This window comes from Xiphophorus couchianus, chromosome 11 (genome assembly GCF_001444195.1).
Source record: "Xiphophorus couchianus chromosome 11, X_couchianus-1.0, whole genome shotgun sequence".
NCBI lineage: Eukaryota > Metazoa > Chordata > Actinopteri > Cyprinodontiformes > Poeciliidae > Xiphophorus > Xiphophorus couchianus.
The window spans coordinates 8,122,210-8,147,751 of record NC_040238.1 but is presented as its reverse complement, the minus strand read 5'-3'; the positions used below and the strand labels follow the sequence as shown (position 1 = coordinate 8,147,751).

Below are 25,542 nucleotides of genomic sequence, written 5' to 3'. Positions count from 1 at the left end.
TTGCAATAAAAAGGGAGATTGAGTAAAAAAGACCCAAATGTGGAGCCTGCAGGATTTTGTATGTTTAGAAATTGCAGCCAGACCAGAAAAAAAGAAGTGACGTTTTGTGGCGTGGCTGAAATATGAGCTCAGTTTCACTGACTTGAATGTCTGGGTGACAGCCTCTTCTCAAAAACAAGTTACACACTAAGACAAAATGTTGTTGGAAAGAGAACAGTGTGATGGAAGAGGACAGAAGGTGAACAGCAGCTCGAAGGGTGGAGACATTCACACTGACAGAGAAATGGAGACAGATTATATTTTTTTTAGCCCTATTCTTGAAAGAAACACACAAAATATGAATTCAGGAGCTGTTTTACTACAGCAGTCTCTAAATGTTCACTATACCTATGGGAGGTTATCACCAAGGATCTTCATCTAAACATTTGTTAGTCCTGGAGAATGGAAGCCACAAAATTTCCAATATTGTCATCAAACTCGTTTGAGATGGTTTTTGGCTTTTCCTGTATGTTTCCTACAAGAATCTCGGAAAAAATCCAAACTGGAAGGGAGAACTCTGTCCATTTTTCTGAGATGTTTGCATCAATTGCTGGCATGCAGGTTCTATGTCTTGTTCATTACAGCCACGCATAACATCAACATCTGATGGATTATGTTTTGCATAGCCTGGTTGATTCACTGGAAACCTGCTTTATTTGCATTTTGTTTTTTGTGACGTTTTTCAAATTCACTCAAAATCTACACAATTGGGTGGGAACATAGTTAGTAACTGTGCATAACACAGTGTAAATATTTAGTTTGCTAACTAAATGTCTAGTTTGCAGCTACATATTTAATTTTACTTATAGAGAGTTTTACTACATAATATCCAGTTATTTTCACTAGCTGTTTCTATTTTCACTAAATCATTTATCAAATTATTCAACCATTACAATGCCTGCCTTAAGAGTAGCTGCAGCCTGCTCTCAGTTGTGGCCTGCAACATTATGCAAGTCAATTCAAAAAGAAGACTATAATATAATATGTTAAACTCTGAATATATTATCAAGAAGTTCACTAACATTTCCTTTATTGGCCTGTCTTCTCCCACTCCCTCATCTCTCCCAGTCTGCTCCCAGTTTTCTAAGGGTGTGTACACCATCATGGGCCTGTATGACCGAAAGACAGTCAACATGCTGATGTCTTTCTGTGGCTCTCTACACGTGTGCTTCATCACGCCGTCTTTCCCAGTTAAGACCAACAACCAGTTCGTACTGCAGTTGCGGCCCCAGCTGCAGGAGCCCCTCATGGCCCTTTTGGAGCACTTCAAATGGAAAAGGTTTGTCTACATGTACAGCTCTGATTCAGGTGAGAGCACAAGACACAGCATGCAGGACAAATTGCTTTCATATGCTAATTGCACATGCATGCTTTATGCACTCCATGTCAGAGATTACTGTGCAGACATTCTTCAAGCTGCTTTATGTCCAAATGATAAAACTTTTTTCTGGATTTGCAGAGAGGCAACTCTGCTAACTTCATGGTATCCATGCTAACTCTGTACATGGATAGTATAGAAGATTTAGTCATACACAATTCTGTCATAATGCACTTCTTTTGACACTCCAATTTATGTAATATACATCTCTAGCCAACTGTCACAAACAAGGAAACTAAAAAAGGGAAAAGTCCTTGATTATCTGACTTAACAGTTAATACTGTTAACCCATTAAATATCAACATATTTAATGGGTTTACCTGTAAAATGTCACATTTCTGAAAAGTTTTATTGTATCAAACTGATTGTACATTGGGTAATGTGCTCATAGGTCCTTTCACCAATCTGTCCCCATTCCATACACATGCATAGCAATTTCATCTTACCTTCATTTTCACTTGTTAAAAAACTATTTTGTTCACGTGTGACATTGTGTATATACCAAGTTTAGTAATAGTATTGATTAGGTTTTTCATATAAGAAAAATTGGGTTTATAGTGGCAACAAGATAGAATATAAGGTACCATAAAATTCAGAGAACTAAATACACAAATAATGAAAAAATAGAACCTTCCTAGTTCTACATTTTTTAAAATATTTTTCACATTAACTTCACAATAAAGGAGCAGCAACATAAAATATGTTTGACTGAAAGGTTAATAGTGCAAAACAGATATATGTGTAATGGTGAACATCTTATCGGTCATTTAAACAAAGTGAATTATCATACAGTTCATGCGCTTATTTTATCTTTATCTTTTAAACATTTGTAACAAATATTTAACATCAATCCAAAAAATTTGAATCAGGGATTTAACATGTGATGAGTTCTGCATTAAGGGATGAAATTCTAAAATATGATTTAATCTATATCTATAGTTTGTTTTTGTTTTTTACTACACGTTATTTTTATTAATTGTTTTTACCACCCTTATATAATACACTGCTCAAAAAAATAAAGGGAACACTTAAACAACACAATATAACTCCAAGTAAATCAAACTTCTGTGAAATCAAACTGTCCACTTAGGAAGCAATACTGATTGACAATCAATTTCACCTGCTGTTGTGCAAATGGAATAGACAACAGGTGGAAATTATTGGCAATTAGCAAGACACACTCAATAAAGGAGTGGTTCTGCAGTTGGGACCACCACGGACCACTTCTCAGTACCTATGCTGTCTGGCTGATGTTTTGGTCAGTTTTGAATGTTGGTGGTGCTTTCACACTCGTGGTAGCATGAGATGGACTCCACAACCCACACAAGTGGCTCAGGTAGTGCAGCTCATCCAGGATGGCACATCAATGCGAGCTGTGGCAAGAAGGTTTGCTGTGTCTGTCAGCGTAGTGTCCAGAGGCTGGAGGCGCTACCAGGAGACAGGCCAGTACACCAGGAGACGTGGAGGAGGCCGTAGGAGTGCAACAACCCAGCAGCAGGACCGCTACCTCCGCCTTTGTGCAAGAAGGAACAGGAGGAGCACTGCCAGAGCCCTGCAAAATGACCTCCAGCAGGCCACAAATGTGCATGTGTCTGCACAAACGGTTAGAAACCGACTCCATGAGGATGGTATGAGGGCCCGACGCCCACAGATGGGGTTTGTGCTCACAGCCCAACACCGTGCAGGACGCTTGGCATTTGCCAGAGAACACCAGGATTGGCAAATTTGCCACTGGCGCCTTGTGCTCTTCACAGATGAAAGCAGGTTCACACTGAGCACATGTGACAGACATGACAGAGTCTGGAGACGCCGTGGAGAGCGGTCTGCTGCCTGCAACATCTTTCAGCATGACCGGTTTGGCAGTGGGTCAGTAATGGTGTGGGGTGGCATTTCTTTGGAGGGCCGCACAGCCCTCCATGTGCTCACCAGAGGTAACCTGACTGCCATTAGGTACCGAGATGAGATCCTCAGACCCCTTGTGAGACCATATGCTGGTGCGGTTGGCCCTGGGTTCCTCCTAATGCAGGACAATGCTAGACCTCATGTGGCTGGAGTGTGTCAGCAGTTCCTGCAAGATGAAGGCATTGAAGCTATGGACTGGCCAGCCCGTTCCCCAGACCTGAATCCGATTGAGCACATCTGAGACATCATATCTCGCTCCATCCACCAACGTCACATTGCACCACAGACTGTCCAGGAGTTGGCGGATTCTTTAGTCCAGGTCTGGGAGGAGATCCCTCAGGAGACCATCCGCCACCTCATCAGGAGCATGCCCAGGCGTTGTAGGGAGGTCATACAGGCACGTGGAGGCCACACACAATTCTGAGCCTCATTTTGACTTGTTTTAAGGACATTACATTAAAGTTGGATCAGCGTGTAGTGTTATTTCACTTTAATTTTGTGTGTGGCTCCAAATCCAGGCCTCCATTGGTTAATAAATTTGATTTCCATTGATGGTTTTTGTGTGATTTTGTTGTCAGCACATTCAACTTTGTACAGAACAAAGTATTCAATGAGAATATTTCTTTCATTCAGATCTAGGATGTGTTATTTGAGTGTTCCCTTTATTTTTTTGAGCAGTGTATATCAATGGCATTTAACCCTCCTATTATGTTGCTGGTCAAATTTACCTGTTTTAAAGTGTAAATTTTTTTTAAATAGTTGGAAGTATTTTTTTTGCATGAAACATTTTCTATTTGTCTTAATATGTGCACTCTACATATGTATTCATACATATGTATTATGTAGAAAATGTATTCATTTTACATATTTGTAAACCCCCCTGCGTTTACTTTTTACATAGATACTGTTCGGGTCAATTTGACCCGGCAGTCAAGTTGAAGTGCAAAAAAAGATAAAAAAATGTCCAATTCGGACTTCCGGGTCAGCGCTGCAACAAGATGGCCACATAAAAACAGGCTCCTCTGTGTCGGTAATTAAAATTTCCCCCTTGCTTAACTCAGATAATTATCAAAACTCCAGGCTAAACCACTTAAAGGGGGAAGATGCCGAAAACTAACAAGACCGAAAAGAAAACATCTAAAACACAAGATAATTGCAAGCAGTCGGGAGATGTTAGTGAAGATGACGCTAATGCTACCACCAGGAAAGCTGGCACTGACAACAACTCGCATTGCTGGAGAGTATCAAGACGCTTTCAAAAGACTTAAAAGAGTTTAAAAACAAAATGAAGCACAACATAGAAGAACTCAAAGAAGACATAAAGGCTACAATGAAGGAAGATCTCAGCAGATTCAGGGAGGAAATGATGCGCGAGCTGCAGAATCAGAAGGGCAGTATCACCGAGGTACAGACCTGAATAGCTGACCTGGAAGCTGCGTGCTTGGAAATGAAAGATGAGCTGCTTGAGACATTAGAAAGGAATAGAGCTATGAATGACAAATTTGTGGATTTGGAGAGTCGAAGCCGGAGAAATAATCTTTGTATCTATGGAGTTCCGGAAGGAAAAGAAGGTAGATCGGTCTCCGAGTTTGTCACCGATTTGCTAAATAAACAGCTGAAGCTACCAGATGGAAGCGAACTCCGTATACAGCGGGCACACCGAGCATTGGTACCCAAGCCGCCTCCCAACACATCTATAATTGTGAACTTTTTGCAATTCAACACAAAAGAAATGGTTCTAAAGAAAGCCTGGGAACAGAAAGTGGAAATGGAAGGCAAACGCCTTTATTTTGATAACGATTATGCTTTGGATGTCATAGAAAGACACAAAGCATACGGCCCATTGAAGACAGCCTTGAAACAGAAAGGTATCAGATTCCAGATGCCGTACACAAAGATGAGAATCTTCTGGGACTCTGGAGTATGGACCTATGAGAATGTGGACGAAACAGCATAGGATATGATCAAGAGAGGCTTCTGCTTGACCTGGGTTCCAAAAGAAAACAAGTTGAGATTGGCCAAGGAGAGGCTGGACTCGCTGTTGCCATGGAAGCGGATTAACAACACTGATGCAGGTCAACGCGCGAGGGAGAAACTTACTGAGTTCAGACGTGAGGACCAGTGACTCTGAACATCAAATCACACGAGGTGGTTCATATTATTATAAGAGCTGATTGACTTTTCCAGCCTGATTTAACCCGGTATTGGATATCAATCTCTCTTCTGTTACCAAAGTTACTTATTATATGTCTTTTGATAGATATTTAACCAAATACCGAATGCAACAAATGTTGTAGCATTTATCAAATGTTGGACTTACCTAGTACAAGTAGACCTCAGGCTACTACTGGAGAGGGCCCCCACCTTAGTGTGGTGTTTTGCCTTCCCCCCACCAGCAGGGACCCTGAGAGATGTCATCATACTTTGGAAGTTTCTGTTCTATTTGTTCATCTATGTTTTAATAGTTCGTTCAGTTATTTGTTGGGGGTTCTTTTTCTGATATCACATGGTGACCTTACTAATCTAAATAATGATTGATAATATCAAGATTGTTTTGTTGAATGTGAACGGTATGAACAATCCTATAAAACGCAAAAAAAACAACTAAAATGCGAAAACAGAAAGCACAGATAATTTATTTACAGGAAACGCACCTGTCTAAATCGGAACATGAAAAGCTTAGAGGCTTTGGCTACTCAAATACTTTTTATAGCTCATTCAGACATGGAAACAAAAAAGGAGTTTCAATTCTAATTCATGACTCAGTAAAATTTGACTGCAGCCATGATCTGTCAGATAAAGAAGGGAGATATGTGATAGTGAAGGAGACTCTTGAAAATGTAAAGGTAACACTGGTCAGTGTTTACAACCCCCCAAACATTAACATACAATTTCTGAATAGCCTCCCCAATAAAATAATTATGGAAGCAGAGGGAATGCTGATCTGGGGAGGGGATTTCAATATGGTATTGAACACGAAGCTTGATACAACAAACAATAAAAAACAACAAAATTTAACTACAAAAAAATTTAAATTGGCACTTGAAAAATTTGGATTTGTTGATGTCTGGAGGGAATTAAACCCTAATATAAAAGGATTATACCCACTACTCTGCACCCAATAAAAGTTATTCCAGAATTGATTACCTTTTCATGAATAAATTTGACATACAGTACAGACCAAAAGTTTGGACACACCTTCTAATTCAATGGGTTTTCTTTATTTTCATGACTATTTATAAGGCAAGAAATCCCACTTATTAACCTGACAGGGCACACCTATGAAGTGAAAACCATTTCAGGTGACGACCTCTTGAAGCTCATCAAGAAAATGCAGAGTGTGTGCAAAGCAGTAATCACAGCAAAAGGTTGCTGCTTTGAAGAAACTAGAATATAAGGGGTATTTTCAGTTGTTTTACACTTTTTTGTTTAGTGCATATTTCCACATGTTATTCATAGTTTTGATGCCTTCAGTGTGAATCTACAGTGTCAATAGTCATGAAAATAAAGGAAACTCATTGAATTAAAAGGTGTGTCCAAACTTTTGGTCTGTACTGTATATAAAGTAAAAGAATGTAAAATAGAAGAAACAAGTATATCTGACCACTCTTCCCCAATATTAAAACTAAATTTACCTTCCAGAAAACGCAAAACAGCATGGCGATTAAATGTAGGCTTGTTGAACTACAAAACAATCGAAGCTGAAATTTCCCATGATATAAAAACTTATATAGAAGAGAATGACAATGGACAGGTTAATCCGATAATACTATGGGACGCACTTCAGGCAGTATTAAGAGGAAAATTGATATTAAAACCTGTGGCCTTTAAAAAAATCCAGAGTGGAAGCCTATGAAAAAGAAAGAGCTAAATTAACAGAACTAGAAAAACAACATAAATTAACCCGAAATGCCAACGTGTTTATAAAAATAAAAGAACTAAGAAACAACATTGATGAAATACTTACATATGAAATTGAAAAGAAATCGAAATTTATTAGACAATCATATCATGAAGTCGGATCCAAAGGAAAAAAAACTGCTGGCAAAGAAACTGAAAATCAACAGTCAGATAGAAATATCTATAAATTAAAGGATGGTGAAACAAATCAAATGATACACGACCCTGTAACTATTGAGGACATGTTTAGGACATACTATCAGAGATTATACAGTCAACCTCCTTCCGCTGAAGATGGTCAGATAGAAACCTTCTTGGACTTACTGGACTTGCCCTCAATTGGAGAAACCCAAAACAAACTTCTTACTTAACAAGAATAGAAATACAAAAAGCAATTAATAGGTTAAAAAACGGTAAAACATCAGATAGTGATGGATTGCCATCTGAGTGATACAAATCCTTTAATGAAGATCTCCTACTAATACTAGAAAAATCATTTAATTATACTTTGGAACATGCAGTGGTCCCTCCGTCTTGGAAAGAAGTGATTATAACAGTTATTCCAAAAAAGAGGATGAATGAGACATGCTCGGATTATAGACCTATATCTATTCTAAACATGGACTATAAAATTTATACCTCGATATTAGCAAAACGATTTGAACAATTCATTGGAGACATCATAGATGAATACCAAACAGGATTTATTAGAGGTCGCCAAACGCGAGATAACATCAGGAGGGCACTTCACATTATGGATCATATTCAAAATAAAAAAATAAAAGCTATAGGACTTTATACCAATCACCAGTGGCCAGAATCAAGATTAACGGAAATCTAACTGATAATATAAAACTAGAGCGTTCTACACGTCAGGGTTGCTGTTTATCACCAACATTATTTGCGATTTATATTGAACCACTGGCACATAAGGATCTCGAGGGTATTAATATACATAATGAATTTCATATAATAGGTTTGTTCGCAGATGATGTAATTTGTTATTTATCAAACCCGGAAAATTCGCTGCCTTGTCTGATCAAACAGTTAGAGATATTTGGCTTCTATACAGGATATAAATTAAATTTGAAAAAGACGCAGGTTGTGACATTCTGTTATACACCATCAGAAACAATTCGTGGACAATATAATTTAAACTGGAACTCTACTATGATGACATACCTAGGAATACAATTAACAAAAAACATAGATGACCTATATAAAGCTAACTTTATTACAGTGGACCAAGAAATTAAGAGGGACATTAGAAGGTGGAATGCCCTAACACTAGATTTCAGCTCTAGAATTGAAGCCATAAAAATGAACGTATTACCTTTTCCTGGCATTACCTATAGAAATCCCGGACAGACAGCTTAAAACATGGAACTGGATTATATCTGGATTCATATGGAATGCTAAAAAACCCAGAATAAAATTTGTAACTTTACAATTACCAAAAGAGAAGGGAGGTATGGCATTACCAGACTTTAGAGAACATTATCATGCTGCCCAAAAAACTCCCATAATAAATATAAGTGACAAAAATTATGAAGCGAAATGGAAAAATATTGAACAAAAAGTCCATGGAAGAGAACTGCGGAGTATTATTGGAGATATAGAGACCACCAAGAATACACTTGAGAAAGTTAATGCTATTGCTACTTTCTCACTGGGTAAATGGTTATATATAATCCGGAAATGCAAACTAGGGGAACAATTATGTTTGATCCAGTGGCCAGCCTATAACAAATATTTTACTCAAGATCTAGGATTTAAACAATGGCTAGAAAGAGGTTTAACAGCGTTATGCGTAGTCCTTAAAGATGGGCACTTCAAAAGTTTCCAGGAACAACAGCAAGAATTTGCCCTAGGAACTCAAGATCATTTTAGATATTTACAATTAAGGGATTTTTATAACAAAGAGATAAAACACAGAGTAGACCAAAATGAAAATGGGATTGTCAAAATATTGATCGAGACCTATAAAGGTAAAAAACACAGAACAGTGTCCTTAATCTATAAATACCTGTTGCAAAATAGAGGCACTAATACTTTGGATATTAAAACAAAATGGGAAAGGGAATTGGAAATTCTGTTAACAGAAGACAACTGGTTGAATATCTGGAAGACCCAAACTATGACATCCTCTTCCAGAATTTGGAGAGAACATTGTTGGAAAAATATAAGCAGATTTTTTATAACACCCAAAACTACCAGTAAATTAAAATCTACTGTTCAACCGTGTTGGAGAGATTGTGGAGCATTTAATGTTAACCATGCACATATTTTCTGGCTTTGTCCTAGAATTACACAGTCCTGGAACGAAATACACAAAAAGATTGTAAAAATATTAGGTTACACAATACCTAAGACCGGTCTGGTTTTATATCTTGGCCTTTTGGAGAATGTTGTTCTTAATAATGACTGTTATTTGTTTAAAATTCTGTTGGTGACTGCCAAAAAGGTAATAACTAGGAAGTGGTGCCAATCTGATCCTCCCACCACAAAGGAATGGATACAGACTGTGAACTCATTATATGAGATGGAAATTCTAACACCGAGGCTGAGACTGAGGACACAAGAAGAGCAATGTGAGGACAAATGGGGAAAAATGGATAAACATCACATCAACGCTACAGTTCTAATTTCGGGTATGAACGGTAGCTACCCTTGTATTTTGCGATACTGGAATAAGAGTCTCCCCCTAGTATGTTATACTTGTTTTGTTTGTTCTGTATTTTTTGTCTCTTGTAATTTCTAAGTATTGTTTTTCATTTTTGAATGTATTCTAAAACTTTCAATAAAAATAAAGTTATAAAAAAAGTCTATGTTTCCTTGCAGCTATGAACCATATTTCACTACACACCCCACCACACACGCACATGCACACCCCGACACACACAAGCCCACTTTCCCACTATTCTCTTTACTTCACTAGGAAACTGCGAGAAAGCAGGTGTTCATAGAACTATAGACAGGAACCTTTTCTGTTCCCGTGGACAATCTCCACCCACACTGAGTGACACTCAGCAGAAGTGGAGGAAAACATAAATACTCTCTGCATGACTCATTTTTCTTGATTTTAATCAGCGGGTCAATTTTTGTGTGTCTCAAGTTCAATTATAAAGATCACCCATTGAAAAAAAAAAAAAAAGTGTAATATAAAAAAATTTACCAAAGCTCAATTTCAAGAAAATTATTGTTTTTTGAGTCTAGTTTTTTTCAGTGGACATAAAAAATGTAAATTCCATTTTTTATGTCCAAATGAGTAAATGAGTAGGTTGTCGTCATTGATCCTTAATTTCCGAGAAATAAAAAAACATCATTGCACAAATATTGATTGAAATGCTTAGTATTGGAGTTAATAATCAGATACAAAAATGTTTTGGAGGAATTTTTTAGTTTCTGACACTATTGCATGATTAAACACTCTCCGGGCAAATTGACCCACAAACATTATTGCTGTACCTCAGAAATGAACATAACAGGAGGGTTAATCTCTATCTTCAATATATATTTTTTGGAATCACAATTCTCTACAGTAAAATATGAATAGATAATACATTTACAAAATTATTTTAAATTACTGGTTGTCAAAGTGGGTGACGAACATCTCCAAATTGATGCAGTGTCAATGTGAAACAATTTTACAGTTTCTTCAGGTACCAAAAGTCTGTGGAAAAATCATTAAAGTCTCTTAGAAATACAACAAAGGGGCAAAGTGACCAGCATCACAAAGGTAAGGTGGAAATATTCTTACATGTCAAACAATTACCACACAAGAGTTAAAACTTTGAATTTTAGTCAAATTACAAAATTTCAGCTCTTACTAAACATTTTACAATTTCAGGGTTCATCTGTTTACTAAGAAATGTTCCTTTTTTATTTACGACACTGTATTAATAAAATGACCCCCAGTGACCCACAAGTATATCTGTAAACTTGTGATTCCACTTCAGAGTCAAATTCTGTCTGACAAGATATCTTATCAGAGACATCTGACAGGATGTCTCTCAATCTTGAGAGATTGAGAAGAGTCCTGATGCAAATAGCAAGCAATTTATTCAGATCATTTCATGAATACAAACCTTTTCTCTGAAATATTCCCCACAGGAAGTTAAAATCTACAAATGAAGGCATTTTCTGAAATTCAGTGAATCTCATTTTTTAAAGAGGCCAGCATCATTATTGGATACTACAGATTAATTTTACAATAACAGACCCAAACTGTCATGTTCTGTGTTGTCTATGTATTTATTTAGAGTTTTCCTTGTCCTTGAGTCTCTTCATTGTCCTGTCTTCCCCTTAATTGTTCCCAGGTGTGTCTCGTTTCTGTGATTACCCTCCCATGTATTTAACTCCACCTGTGTTCCCTGTTCCTCGTCGGGTCCTCGTCTATGTCTTGTCATTGTAGGTTGTCCAGTCGTGTAGCCTGTTGCTACCAGTGCTGAGCCCTAGCCTTCTGCTCAACTGTGCTGCCAGGTTTTTGGATTTTTGAGCCTACTTTCATCATTAAACTTCCATTATCCATCTCATCTGGGTCTACAGCGTCTGCCTCACCACCTCACACCCGCACTTCATGACAGTAGGACCCGACCAAACTGAACGGTGAGGCTCGCTTTATTATGGACCCAGCAGGATTGCTTAAAACAATAGAGGACTATGTCGTGGAGTTGGCAAGGCCATACTCCGCCCGTCACCGCCTGAACATCGCCACACGCTTGGTGATATACCTGGACGAATGGATCCCGCGACTTCCGCATCTGGGGCTGGCGGAGTTGCAACAGGAGGCAGAGAGGGAGTGCCTGACGGCGGCTGCCGTGCTGAGAGGTAACCCTCTGCCTCCCAATCCGCACAGTTTCTCCGCCAGCCCAGATCCAGCTCCAGCTCCGGGACCAGCACCCCCAACCGGCGCAGCCGGCACACCCGAGGCCGTTTCAGCCGGCGTTCCAGCCGGGGCACCCGAGGCCGAATCAGCCGGCGTTCCAGCCGGCGCGCCCGAGGCCGAATCAGCCGGCGTTCCAGCCGGCGCACCGCAGGCCGAATCAGCCGGCGTTCCAGCCGGCGCACCGCAGGCCGAATCAGCCGGCGTTCCAGCCTGCGCACCCGAGGCTCTCTGTGTTCCTCCTGAGACCCCGACTCCCAGTGTTCCTCCTGAGACCGAGACCCCCAGTGTTCCTACCGAGACCGAGACCCCCAGCGTTCCTACCGAGACTCAGACCCCCAGCGTCCTACCGAGACTCAGACCCCCAGCGTTCCTACCGAGACTCAGACCCCCAGCGTTCCACCTGAGACCCTGACCCTCTGCGTTCCACCCGAGACCCTGACCCTCTGCGTTCCTCCTGAGACCGAGACCCCCAGTGTTCCTACCGAGACCGAGACCCCCAGCGTTCCCCACGAGACCCAGACCCCCAGCGTTCCACCCGAGACCCCGACTCTCTGTGCTCCACCAGAGACTCTGCCTCGGGGGGCTCATCATAGCCACCTCCAGCGCCGCGGACGGCCGCCGGACTGCCTCCGGGGGTCCCGCCTCCGTGGTTCCTGCCTCCAGCGCCGCGGACAGCCGCCGGACCGCCTCCGTGGTTCCCGCCTCCAGCGCCGCGGACGGCCGCCGGACCGCCTCCGTGGTTCCCGCCTCCAGCGCCGCGGACGGCCGCCGGACCGCCTCCGTGGTTCCCGCCTCCAGCGCCGCGGACGGCCGCCGGACCGCCTCCGTGGTTCCCGCCTCCAGCGCCGCGGACGGCCGCCGGACCGCCTCCGTGGTTCCCGCCTCCAGCGCCGCGGACGACCGCCGGACCACCTCCGTGGTTCCCGCCTCCTTTGCCTCCGCCCACCCTGTGGGTAGTTTTTTGTTTGTTTTTGGACTCTTGGCCCTTTCTGTGCCTCCGCCCACTCCGTTGGGTTGTTTTTTGTTATTTTTGGACTCTGGCCCGCCGTCCAGCGCCCCTCCGCCCACCCTTGTTGTTTTTTTTTGGGGCGTCTGGTGGCTGCCCTTGAGGGGGGGGTACTGTCATGTTCTGTGTTGTCTGTGTATTTATTTAGAGTTTTCCATGTCCTTGAGTCTCTTCGTTGTCCTGTCTTCCCCTTAATTGTTCCCAGGTGTGTCTCGTTTCTGTGATTACCCTCCCATGTATTTAACTCCACCTGTGTTCCTTGTTCCTCGTCGGGTCCTCGTCTATGTCTTGTCATTGTAGGTTGTCCAGTCGTGTAGCCTGTTGCTACCAGTGCTGAGCCCTAGCCTTCTGCTCAACTGTGCTGCCAGGTTTTTGGATTTTTGAGCCTACTTTCATCATTAAACTTCCATTATCCATCTCATCTGGGTCTACAGCGTCTGCCTCACCACCTCACACCCGCACTTCATGACAAAAACAGACTTTAAAAATATTCTATTATGTTATCTAACTAGCTATAGCATCAGTACACAAAATTATGTTATACTGCTGATTAATAATTGCTTAATGAAATAAAAATCAGACTAAAAACTGAAATTATTTTAAGTTGAGGATATTCTTTAAAAATATACTTTTATGATTTAATAAGATTTTCAGTTTTAACAGAAGAAATTACACAGCAAAAATAAATATTACAGTTTATTTCCAAAAGTATAACCACTGTGTTGTTGCTGTGTTGTCATTAAATTTTCATGTGACACAGAACATCATCTTGTGCTCGGCTTATTGCTGGGTTTTAGACACGTGACAGGCGTGACAGGCGTAATTTCGATGGGGGTCAGGAAACAGAGCAAAATGGATCACAGGGAGTACATCCCTGCTAATGCCCAAAATGGGCTGGCACAAATGAGGTAGCTCAAAAAAATCTGTGTAAATGTAGGATATGATCTATATTGTCTCGGTAAAAAAGACTTGTCATATAATCTTGAGGATTTACCCGGCTTCGAGGTGATCGACATAGCTAATCTGGTGCAGCAGACCTCACCTCACAGCGAGCCAGAAAATCCAATTTCATGCCACAGTTGTATGTTAATGTTGAGACATACTGTACTTCATTACTACAATGTTGGTCAACCATTTGCAGCTAGGGTGCTGAAATAATATATCTAATCTTATATGTGAATGCTCATTTTTCTAAGTAGCTGTCCAATAAAATATCTGAAAATACACTTTAAATGATGCGATCGTTACCTGTTAGAAAGTGGGTGCTGCAAACTCTGGCAGTGTTAGCCCCTCATGTTTTTAGCCGTAGATTGTTGATCCACTTTTCTCGGTACGTTTTTTTAAAATGAACTTTCTACGAAACACAAAAATAATATTTATCTTTCTCTCTATTAGAACGGCTGGAAGAACTGTACAGGACACAGACTTTTCATTTTGATGCGTGACTTCGCTGCTACATCATCTACAACCCAGTGATTACATACTGGAAAACTGCCTAGTACTTATTTTAGTTTTCATAAAAAACTAGACCCTTAATTTTTGCAAATTTACAACTTTTCAACATTAAATCTTTGATCTATGATAGCCCTACAGGTAAATAGTCCATTGTATGTTATAGAAGTGTTACCGAAAGTGTTATCATTACAACTTGACTATGATTATTTGACGTCAAGAGCCAATGGACTGCTTAATTTGAAAAAAGGGTCTGAGGGTGTAAGTGGTTCTGATTCACCATTTTTCTTATGGTATTGAAGTAAATACAAAATCAACTACAAAGGAAAATGTAACATCTAAAGTGAATATACATCAGATGTTAAAATAAAACCATCTATGTTTGTCTCCTCTGACTTTTTTTTTTCTTTTAATCCATCAGTTCAGTGTTAACAGCAAACAGAGTTGAAGGCATGTTTTGTCCTTTTGAATGATTTGCTGCATTGTATTTGTGTGTGTTTACATGCGTGAGGGCGTGTGTGCGTTAGTGCAGGCAGTGAAAATACACATCTGCAGTCTCGTCCTTTATCACATTAATATATAAATGAATCCAAACTCCTATTCTGACCTTTAATCAGCTCACAATCAGATGTAAAAATTGTCAACTCTGACTCATCCCATAATCCTGTTGCCATGGTTACATCCTTACACTTTAAAAGCCTGTTTCCTTCCCAGCTCTGCACAATTTGTACATCTTTTTTTCTCTTTCTTCTTCCATTTCATTGCCTTTCTTGCAGTTTGCCCATCTTAAGGAGACATTTATTTATGTTCACAGTTTTACAGCAGTGGGAAATCGTCAGAATTAAACGTACTAAAGATACATATTCAGAAACCTTGATGTCGGCTCAGTTTTTGTCATAATTTTGACAGATTTGAAACAAGACGTTAACACTCACTGTGTCATACCCACACTTAGTTTTTTTTCTGGCTGGCTTTAAATCAATCAAAAATGTCCCAGTTTAAGGTCAGCCATGGCCACCAAAGTTATTGATATTTGTTTAATTTAAGAATAATAAAACATAGACTTTTGTATAATTAGGTTTTTTTTTTCAAACTTAGAAGTCAAAAAGGATTTAAGATCAGAAAGTGAGGGGAGATTGCAGTGTGCATTCATTGCATTTCACAAAGCCTTTCCTGAACACACTGATAAAAAGAGGAAGCCTTCTTTGATTGGACAGGAGGGAAATAATTTGACAATTTTTCTTGCTGATTCAAGTGTTCTTTTTTGATGTTTTTGCCCTCTGTTCTCTTGTTTTCCTCTTTGGAATTTGATACTTTGAAAATACTGTATCTTTAATTCCTGCTTTTGCTTGAAACTGGAGATGTCTGTGGGATTTGTCACCATTTCAAAAATGTAATTAATGCTGTCACTTGCTAAGACCTGATAACAAAAGTTTCTTGTCTTTTAATACTCTATTTTATTTGTATATTAATCTGCATTGGGAATCTTCTTTGCATAATTTTCCTTACTGTCTAAATGGCGTCATTTTTCACAGCCAAAACACGTTGAATCTTACCGGTAACATTATGTCCTCTTTCTCTTTCTTTCCTTTTGGTGTATCGACCTCTTTTCACCTTTTTTTAACTGTGCAGAGAACTGAAAGAGCGTTTGCATGTTTCTCTCTATCTAGAAGTCATTTCCTTAATTTTTATCTAGCTGGTTGGGTTACAATGCCTTTGAGCATTTAGTCCCTTGTGCAGGTTTAACAAGACAGCAGAGACTCCTAGAAAACCAACAACCAGAAAAATAATGTTTTGAGAAAAAAAACGGGAAGAGACAGCAGCTGAGAAATAAAGTGGAGAGCAGGAAGCATCGACCCGAATGAACAAACCGTGGGTAATTGAACATAAATCGTTTTTTCTTCCCCCTCTGTGTGGTTGATGTAACTGCTGCTGCATTGCTAGTCTAACAAACCTTCATACGCACACGCCTACACACACATTACGCACCAGCAAACACAGTCAAAGTACTGCACTTTTTCTTCTTCTGGTTGTGTGCAAGTTTAAAAAATGTAATTTTGCCTTCATTTTTAACCAAACAGTTCACAAAGACATTTATTAAAGATTTTGTGTTTCGTTATCAACCTGGATGTCTGCAGGAGCTGAAATGGATTGACTGAAATGTAAATAAAAGGTGGAAGTCAGTCAGGATTGAATTTTTTAAAAAGTATTTTAATGAACTGCTTGTGCCTCTTTCTTAGTCTTTTTGATGATGCCAACTAGCTATAGCTTCCTTTATGGTCAAAAATACAGTTTATGGTCCCTAAATTGTACTTTTTTATCCAAAATGTGATGACAGACTCTTCATTCTTCTGCTGTCACATGGTTTCTTTGCTGTGTATGGTTGTGTACTGAAAAATGCAAGTTACTGTATGTGGGTCTGAGAATTAGAAAATTGAGGGAACTTTATTTAACATAAAGTCCAGTTCTGTTTTTGAAGTGTTTTTGTTGCTTTTGATGTCACCTTTCAGAATAGTTCTTGTGTTTAGTGATATTGAGTTCACACTTTAGTGTGCATTCTCAGAATAAAGTAACAACTTTACTTTTGTTGTGACATCACTTTCACATTTGCAAATGATCTAGGAATGGAGTTTCAGTGCTCTGAGTTGGTCCAGCCAGAAAGTATGTCAAGACTCACTTTCACTTTTAGTTTCAAGCATCTGGCATGCCAATGTCAGCAAATCTTTATATGTGAAGACAGCATTGAATAGCAAGGGAATAGGTAGAACAAGAAGTGTATGCTATAGTGTAGACCAGGGATGGGCAACTCCAGGCCTCGAGGGCCAGTCTCCTGCAACTTTTAGATGTAGCTCTACTTCAACACACCTGAGTCAAATAATGAGGTAATTAGCAGGACTCTGGAGAACTTGACTGCACTTAGGAGGTGATTCAGCTATTGGATTCAAGTGTGTTGGACCAGGGAGACACCGAAGAGTTTCAGGACACCTGTTCTTTGCTATTTATTTTCTTACATCTTCCTCACTTTTCCTTTCTCCTTATGCATTATATTTATTGAAACAATAGAACAAAAATGAAGCAATTTAGGATCTAGATACAGATGAAATGTCTAGATGTAGCTCTTTTTTAAACTTTCATTCCGAGTGCTGTATTTATTTTTATGCCCTCGTCTTGGTCCGGGTGGCTGATGCACTGTCAGTTGTTTTCTTGCTCTGCTGTCTCTAATTGAATGTTGTGCATTATCATTAACACTTGGCAGGCAGAAAGAAGCCTCAGTAGTCAGTTTGTGGACAGTAATGAGTAGCTACCTTGTGGGGAAAAAAGGACAGTTTATTTCCCCTTTGAAACTCTAATCATTCCATTCAGTTTGTAAATCCTTGGTGTCAGAACGTATCATTTAACATATCTTGATTTTACCAAATGTGTCTTAATGCAAAGCTATGTGCTGCTGAAAGATAACTGCAAAAGGTTTTATTACAAGTTAACATTTGATTTTAAGAAGAATTCAATTTTTCAGCAAATTTCATCAAAACTTGTAAGGACACTCGGTGGGCAAAGGAAAAAAAGTTTAATTTAATTTTTAGATTCAGGTTGCTGCTCAGGATGTGGTTGTCAAACACAGCACTGAGAAAAGAGGGGAGAAGGCTGGTGATGCACTGATAAAAGAGGGGTAACTTAGAAATGTTCAGCTTGACTGGCCTGTAGTGCAGTGGATTGGTGGAGAAGAGAAACCAGGTAGAACAGGCTGCTGTGGATGAAACTCTCCACAAGGAGATGCAAGAGGCAACACCCAGGGACTAAGACAGTAATCAGGCAGAGGTCATACACAGGAGGGCAGAAAGAGCAAACTTAGCTTGAGGGGCAGGCAATACTCGGTGGTCATGAGGCAAAGCTTGGGTCAGGGTCCAGAAATCCAGAACAGTTGGGATCCGTGAAGAGCTTGGCAAGGGGGGTCAATCCGTGGGCAGCAAAAGGGTCAAAGAAACACTGAAGGCTTGGAAAGAAACGCTGGATCTCTACTGGCTCGTGGCTATTGATAATCTGGCAAGGAGGCAGAGGCTGAAAGGTGTTTAAGTAGGGCGGGGACCAGGTGGAACGGGTAAGCAAATCAGGCATGGCAGGTGAGCTGAATGAGTGTTAACACAGCATGGACAGGACAGAACATGAATCATGACAAAAACTATCTTTAATTTTACTTGAGCCATTGTGTGGTCTAGTTTTTCAATCTATTGTGCAACAATTTTACCAAAGCAATCTTGTGTAAGTTTCCAAAGAATATCAGTACAGTGAACCCTCGCTATATCGCGGTTCACCTTTCACGGTCTCGCTGCTTCACGGATTTGCATCGTGCATTGTGTTCTGCATTCTGATTGGCTAAACAGTCTCTCTGTTTCTTCTCTACCTGTGTGTCAATAACGTTGCGGTTTAATATGTACACGTACGTAAAACAGCTTGCCAAATTTAACATAATCGATGGTGGCATGTCGGTTTAGAAGAATCTTTTTGCCCAGAAGAAAAAAGAGCGACAACAACTACCGGTAAATATATTCTTCTCTCGAAAAAACACACCTGCACCGCGGGCTTTAGAAGACAAAAAATGCTACAGAGCGGAGTGAGGATGCAGCGGCTCAGTCAGAAGAGCAGTGAAATACACGTGAGTCACTATTTGTCCTATTGTACTTTGTTTTTGTTTTTTTTCATAATCATTTTTTATTTTCTCCCATTCTAATCCTCAGGTCCTCAATGACTCAGGTCGCGGTGGGGCGGCGCTGATCTCCACAATTCGGGCACGGGAATCCGCCTTCAGTTTGTATTAAAATTATTATTTCACAGTACTTTTTATTTACTAAACAAATGTTTGGGCCTGTAAAAAGGTTTTGTTCTCTGGTTTCAATGTATTATGGAGTATTTCATTGTATAATAATTGTAAAAAAATAAAGGTTACCACTTCGCAGATTTCGCCTATCACAGGTTCTTTTTGGGATGTAACCCCCGTGAAAAATCACATAATTGGGCAGTTATATTACCACCCAAGAAGAAAGTGGTAATAACTTCTATTTTGAGTGTGAGCCGATATGATTATTAGATTTAGACAGTAATCTGTCCAGAGGAAAGGGGGAAGTGGGAGCAATTTGAGCCAAGTTTTGAATGAAGTTGTTGAAAGACATAGACACCGAAATATAAAAAAATGATTCTTAATCATTTCTTCAATAGTTTTTGCTGTTATTTTTATTGCTTCTGTCAGGTAGCTCCTCTGGTTCCTTTCTAGGTGGCGTTCATGAGCTTGGCTGGTGTAGTCTTCTGCACAGGTGTGTTTTGACATACCAGCGGATCTTCAGCGGGAGCATAAGAGGAGCTGGTCCCCAGCACTTTGTCGCCAGAGTGTTTTCACCTTTGTGGTAACATCTAGCCCAGATTTTCCTTGAAGCAATCTTGCCTGTTTCGTATTCTAACCTGTCATAAAAGATCAGATCTTTTATGGTGATCAGATCCCAGCCGCTTACACTCGACCTGAAGTCCGGGTTCTGCAAGTACCATCTGAGGGTTGGTTTGCAAATCCGTTCCATTCTCCTATGCCCTCCTGGTGAGAGACATGAGTTAACCAGCTGTCAAGTCGCCACCTTGTCCAGGGATTACAGTCTGGCCCTGAGCTTATCGCTGCTCACTCAAGCCCATCCAACCATCCCTCCCAGGCAGACCGCCCTGCCCCTAATCTGCCTCCAGATTGCTGACTGACCCGGCCCCGCTTCCACTAGATTCCAGACCAGATACTCCTGAGGACCCCTTTGTTGAACATGCCTTTTGTCTTTCTGTAAATAAATCTTTAATCACATTGCCTGAGAGTGTTTTGTATGTGGGTTCAGAAAGTTAAGAACATCATGACAGAACACTCTGGCCACTTGAACCCAGAAGACGCTCTCAGGCAGAACATTGCTGAGCAGCATTCCCTAATACAGTCTCATGATGCTGATCTCAGTGCTCTGAGCGAATGGCAAGACGCAACTAACCAACGCCTGGATCATCTAGCCCGGTTGCTCCAAAACCTACAACCCGCACAGTCACCACAGCCAACTAAGGAAGCAGAGGTTCCACCTGTCTTGCTGTAGATAAATCCAGCTCAGGACGTCAGGGCCCCCACTCCTGATAAATTCTCCGGTGAGGCAGGTAGTTGCGGAGGATTTCTACTCCAGTGTTCCCTAGTTTTCAACCGTTCTCCTCAGTTCTACCCCCATGACGATGCCAAAATCTCTTTCATTCTTGGGCTGCTCACAGGCAAGGCATTAAGATGGGTGGAGGCATGATTCAATGATCCAACTGATTTTGGGTGTTCCTTTTCTGAATTCATTGATGAATTTAAATTAGTATTTGTCCACGCAGCTGACCAGATGAGCATTTCTCGCAACCTGTGGGCATTAAAGCAGGGGCAAAGATCAGTTGCGGAATTTTCTATTGAGTTCCGTACTCTTGCAATAGCTTCCGATTGGAACAGTTGGGCTCTTAAAAGCGCATTTTTTCACGCATTAAATGAATCGATAAAAGATAAGTTGGCACCTTTAGATGAGCCGCATTGTTTGAACGAACTTATAACCCTTGCCACCTGTCTTGACAATCGTCTTAGGAAGAGGAGGAGCCAAAGAAGTGAGAAGCAGTCCGCCAGAGGTCCTTTTTTCTCCTCACAGAAATTGCTCCTGTCACCTTCACCCAGGGTCTCACCTCCAGAGCCTGAACCCATGCAGATTGGTTGGGCCCGGTTGACACCAGATGAGCGACGGCAACGTAGAGGACTCAACTAGTACATCTATTGTGGAAGAACAGACCATTACATCGCTTCCTGTCCGGTTGGCCCAAACCAGCAGGTCCGTCAGTCAGAGTGGGGAAACTAACGGACCGAAAAGGCATCACATCATCTCCCCGTTTGTTGCTGCCGGCCGTACTGCTCTTCAATAATGATTCCTTACCCGTTTCAGCCCTCATTGACTCGGGGTGTGAGCAAAATGTCATAGATCAGTCTCTAGTTCAACAAGTCCGGATTGAAACCATAAGACTCTCTGTCCCGTTCAGTGTCTCTGCATTAAACTGGAAAATATTATCTAACATCACCCACAAGACAAGGCCGCTCCAGCTAATTGTGTCAGGGAACCATCACAAGATCATCTCCTTTTTTGTTTCTCCCTCTGCTCAGTCACCTGTAGTTTTAGGTTTCAACTGGCTGCAACTACACAACCCTCATATTAACTGGTCACATAATCGTGTGGAAACGTGGTCTACTAACTGTCTCACTTCCTGTTTGCAGTCAGCTGTGCCTCCAAACCCGTCCCCGGTGGAACGAGAAGGAGCGGACCCCATAGATCTCACCCACATTCCAGAGGAATATCATGATCTCAAGCAAATATTCCGCAAGGACAAGGCACTCTCACTACCTCCACACCGACCTTTGCTCTCTTCCAGTCGCCTCTATAGTATATCCCGTCCAGAACGCCAGGCTATGGAAAAATATATAAGCGAATCTCTAGCTGCAGGTCTTATCAGACATTCCTCATCACAATTTCGGGTTTCTTTTTCGTCAGTAAGAAGAATGGTCCCTCTGTCCATGCATAGATTATAGGGGGCTAAATCACATCACTGTCAAAAACAAGTGCCCACTTCCCCTTATTGCTTCTGCATTTGAACTAGTACAATAAGCGACCATTTTTTCCAAACTCGATCTCCATAATGCTTACCACCTTGTCCGCATACGTCATAGCGACGAATAGATTCGTCACATTCAAAACCTTCATGGGTCACTTTGAGTAATTAGTGATGCTGTTTGGCCTGTCCAATTCAGCTGCCGTATTTCAGGCCCTAATAAATGACGTCCTTCACAATTTTTTGAATGTCTTTGTTTTCATCTACCTTGATGATATTCTAATCTTCTCCAGAGACATCGAGACTCACCACAGACACGTTTGCTTGGTCCTCCAGCGCCTCCTTGAAAACCGTCTTTTTGTTAAGGCGGAGAGAATCAAAGCTGTCAGGGACTGGCCTACCCTGAGCTCATGTAAGCAACTACAAAGATTCCTAGGATTCGCTAATTTCTACAGGCATTTCATTAGAAATTACAGTCAGGTCGCAGCTCCGTTAACAGCCCTCACCTCGACCAACATTACCTTCACCTAGACCAGAGAGGCAGACCAGGCATTTACGGAGCTTAAGGGAAGGTTCTCCCATGCCCCTACTCTTGTTCAACCGGATCCTCAAAAGCAACCTGTCCTCGAGGTGGATGCTTCTGATACAGGGGTGGGAGCTGTTTTCTCACAGCGCTCAGTCCCAGAGGAAAACTGCATCCTTGTTCCTTTTTTTCCCGCAGGCTTTCCCCGGCTGAGAGGAACTATGAGGTGGGGAACCAGGAACTCTTGGCCATTAAACTAGCACTCGAGGCATTGGCTAGAAGGCTCAGAACATCCTGTGCTAGTTTGGACAGATCACAGAAACCTCTCTATTTACAAACCGCTAAACGTCTAAATACTCGTCAGTCCAGATGGTCGTTGTTTTTCTCCTGCTGTAATCTTATCATATCCTACTGTCCTGGTTCGAAGAACATCAAACCTGATTCCCTGTCCCGCCAGCACTCCCCAGACAACTAGGAGAGGACTCCCGTCTCCATCCTACGGTCCAGCTGCACTGTAGGAGCTGTCGTGGAAAAAATACTATTTCCAAGCACTGTTCAGGTGAAATCACTCGATCAGGTTTATTCATATATTGTGCACAATACAGAGAGCTTGTAGGACAATCAGTAATGAAGCAGGTCTGGGTGAAAAGCTCTCTCAGGCAGAGACAACACATGAGTTTTATACCAAAGATAAAGAATTAACAACAAAGGGGCGAGACAGTCTGGTTCTGATGCAGCTGTAGAAAACAACTTCCAACCTTCAACATGTAACCCAAAAAGTTCTTTTGGTGAGAGTTCACAATCATTCATATAACATGACTAGCAGATGTGACCTTAAATGTAATTTTTTCATCACATTTCCCCCCTTTTGATTATAAATAAATATGATAATATTTAATATTAATCAACACACATTTCCGTCCTCAGTCATAAGACATAACATAACGTAACAAAAAAACATATACGCAAGATACGAAAAACCTACCGGCAATCCCCTTGTCTACCCTGCAATAATATTACTGTGTTTGGTAGGAAAAGTTATCTTGCAATCCCTCCTTGCCAGGGAGGCGGTCCTCTATATGTTCTGTCCAGGAAAAGTGAGGAGGTATCATACCAATGATTGAAGACATAAAAAAAAACAAGAAACAAAAAAAAAGAAAATAAAAATGTAACACAAAAGCTAATTTAAGGAGAAAAAAAATTAACAATAAAAAAAACATTTAAAAAGAAAAACAAACAAAAAATCAGAGTCAAAAAAACCCAAGCTTAATAGAAAACTTATATTTAATCGCATAACTCAATCCAAACCACATCACAACAATCCATAATCATGAAAATAAGAGAAAAAAAGTAACATATTTCCAGATGAAACAAAATGTTAAATCAAATCATAAATGCATATTTAGAACATGCAGAAAGGATAGGCATTTGTTTTTGTGAAACATAGACATTTTTGTGAATTGCAAAGCAGTATAGAAAGCTAAGATAGGATAGCACCACCATCTTCATCATCAGCTGGAATAAAAGTACAACAAAAGTAGAAATAATCAACACAAATGTCTGTAATTGAAACAAGATGAAGACGTGATGTCTGTCATAATGAACATCCTTGTTCTTTCTTCTTTTGCTTTCTGGAACTTTTTAATATATATATTTATTCTTCACTCCTCACTTCGACCACTCGTCAGTGGACCAGCAATAGTTCTTTGGTTGGGGAGCCTTTTGATGTACAAAAGCAACCAATGTTTGTTGTTATGTTCCGTCTCTTCTGTATTCCCTTCATTGCGTCCTTTCCTCTTTGGGTGTCAGAGGGTGTTAGCACTTAACACCAATTGTAATGAAGGTATTTCAGTGATCCAGGAAATTAAATGTGGCTGTCTGTGGTGTCAGAGGTTGTTGAACTGGATACTTGGTAGAGTGAATTTTTGCTACTCACTCTGTTGTTTCAGATTTAGAGTTGTGATCTAGATGGGTATTACAGACAGGTAGTCCTTCACAGTGTGGATTTAGGTTGCTCCCTCCTTCCTGGACTTTAGCAGGTGTGCTTACCTGGAAGATTCCGGACGTGGTTAACGAAGCGCTGCAAGATGAGCCAGGTCCCGGAAACTGCCCCGCAAACAGAACGTATGTACCTTCCTCTGTTCATTCTCGCCTTATTCATTGGTTTCATTCTTCCACGTTCTCCGCTCACCCTGGCATAATAGGACTTTTTCTCTCATCTCGTGCCACTTCTGGTGGCCTTCTTTACATAAGGATGTCAAGGAATATGTATTAGCCTGCCAGATCTGTGCTCGGAACAAACCTTCTCACCTTCCCCCTGCCGGCCTGGTTCAACTGCTGGAGATTCTGAGAAGTCCATGGGCACATATATAGCTTTAGACTTTGTCACTGAACTCCCCTCCTTACAAGGTATGACCACAATCCTCACAGTAATTGATCAATTTTCTAAGGTGTGTCATCTTGTTCCCTTCAGGAAGCTTCTGTCGGCTTTCCAAATGGCACAACTCCTCATCAAGTACGTCTTTTGCCTTCACAGCATTCTGGTGACGATCCTATCTGATCGGGGACCTCAGTTTGTGTATGGAAGCAGTTCTGCCTCACGTTTAATGCCAAAGTTTCACTCACATCAGATTATCACCCCCAATCCAACGGTCAAGTGGAGTGGATGAACCAAGAGCTTGAGTCTACTCTCCGGTTAATTTCCTCATCTAACCCGTCTGATTGGAGCAAGTTTCTTCCATGGGTTGAATACGTGCACAATTTTCACACCTCAGCTGCTACAGGACGCTCCCCTTTTGAAGTCTCCCTAGGTTACCAGCCGCCCCTCTTCC

General features: G+C 40.9%; 1 protein-coding gene across 4 annotated transcripts in view; it reads left to right on the top strand.

The window, feature by feature from the left end:
* Window positions 1-25,542, top strand: part of LOC114152892 (glutamate receptor 1-like) — a 143,931-nt gene that overhangs the window by 39,976 nt on the left and 78,413 nt on the right. For all 4 annotated transcript variants that reach the window (XM_028031025.1, XM_028031024.1, XM_028031026.1 and 1 more), the window contains exon 3: window positions 1,108-1,347. In XM_028031025.1, the coding sequence (XP_027886826.1) occupies window positions 1,108-1,347 (240 nt within the window). The remainder of the gene's footprint in view (window positions 1-1,107; window positions 1,348-25,542) is intronic.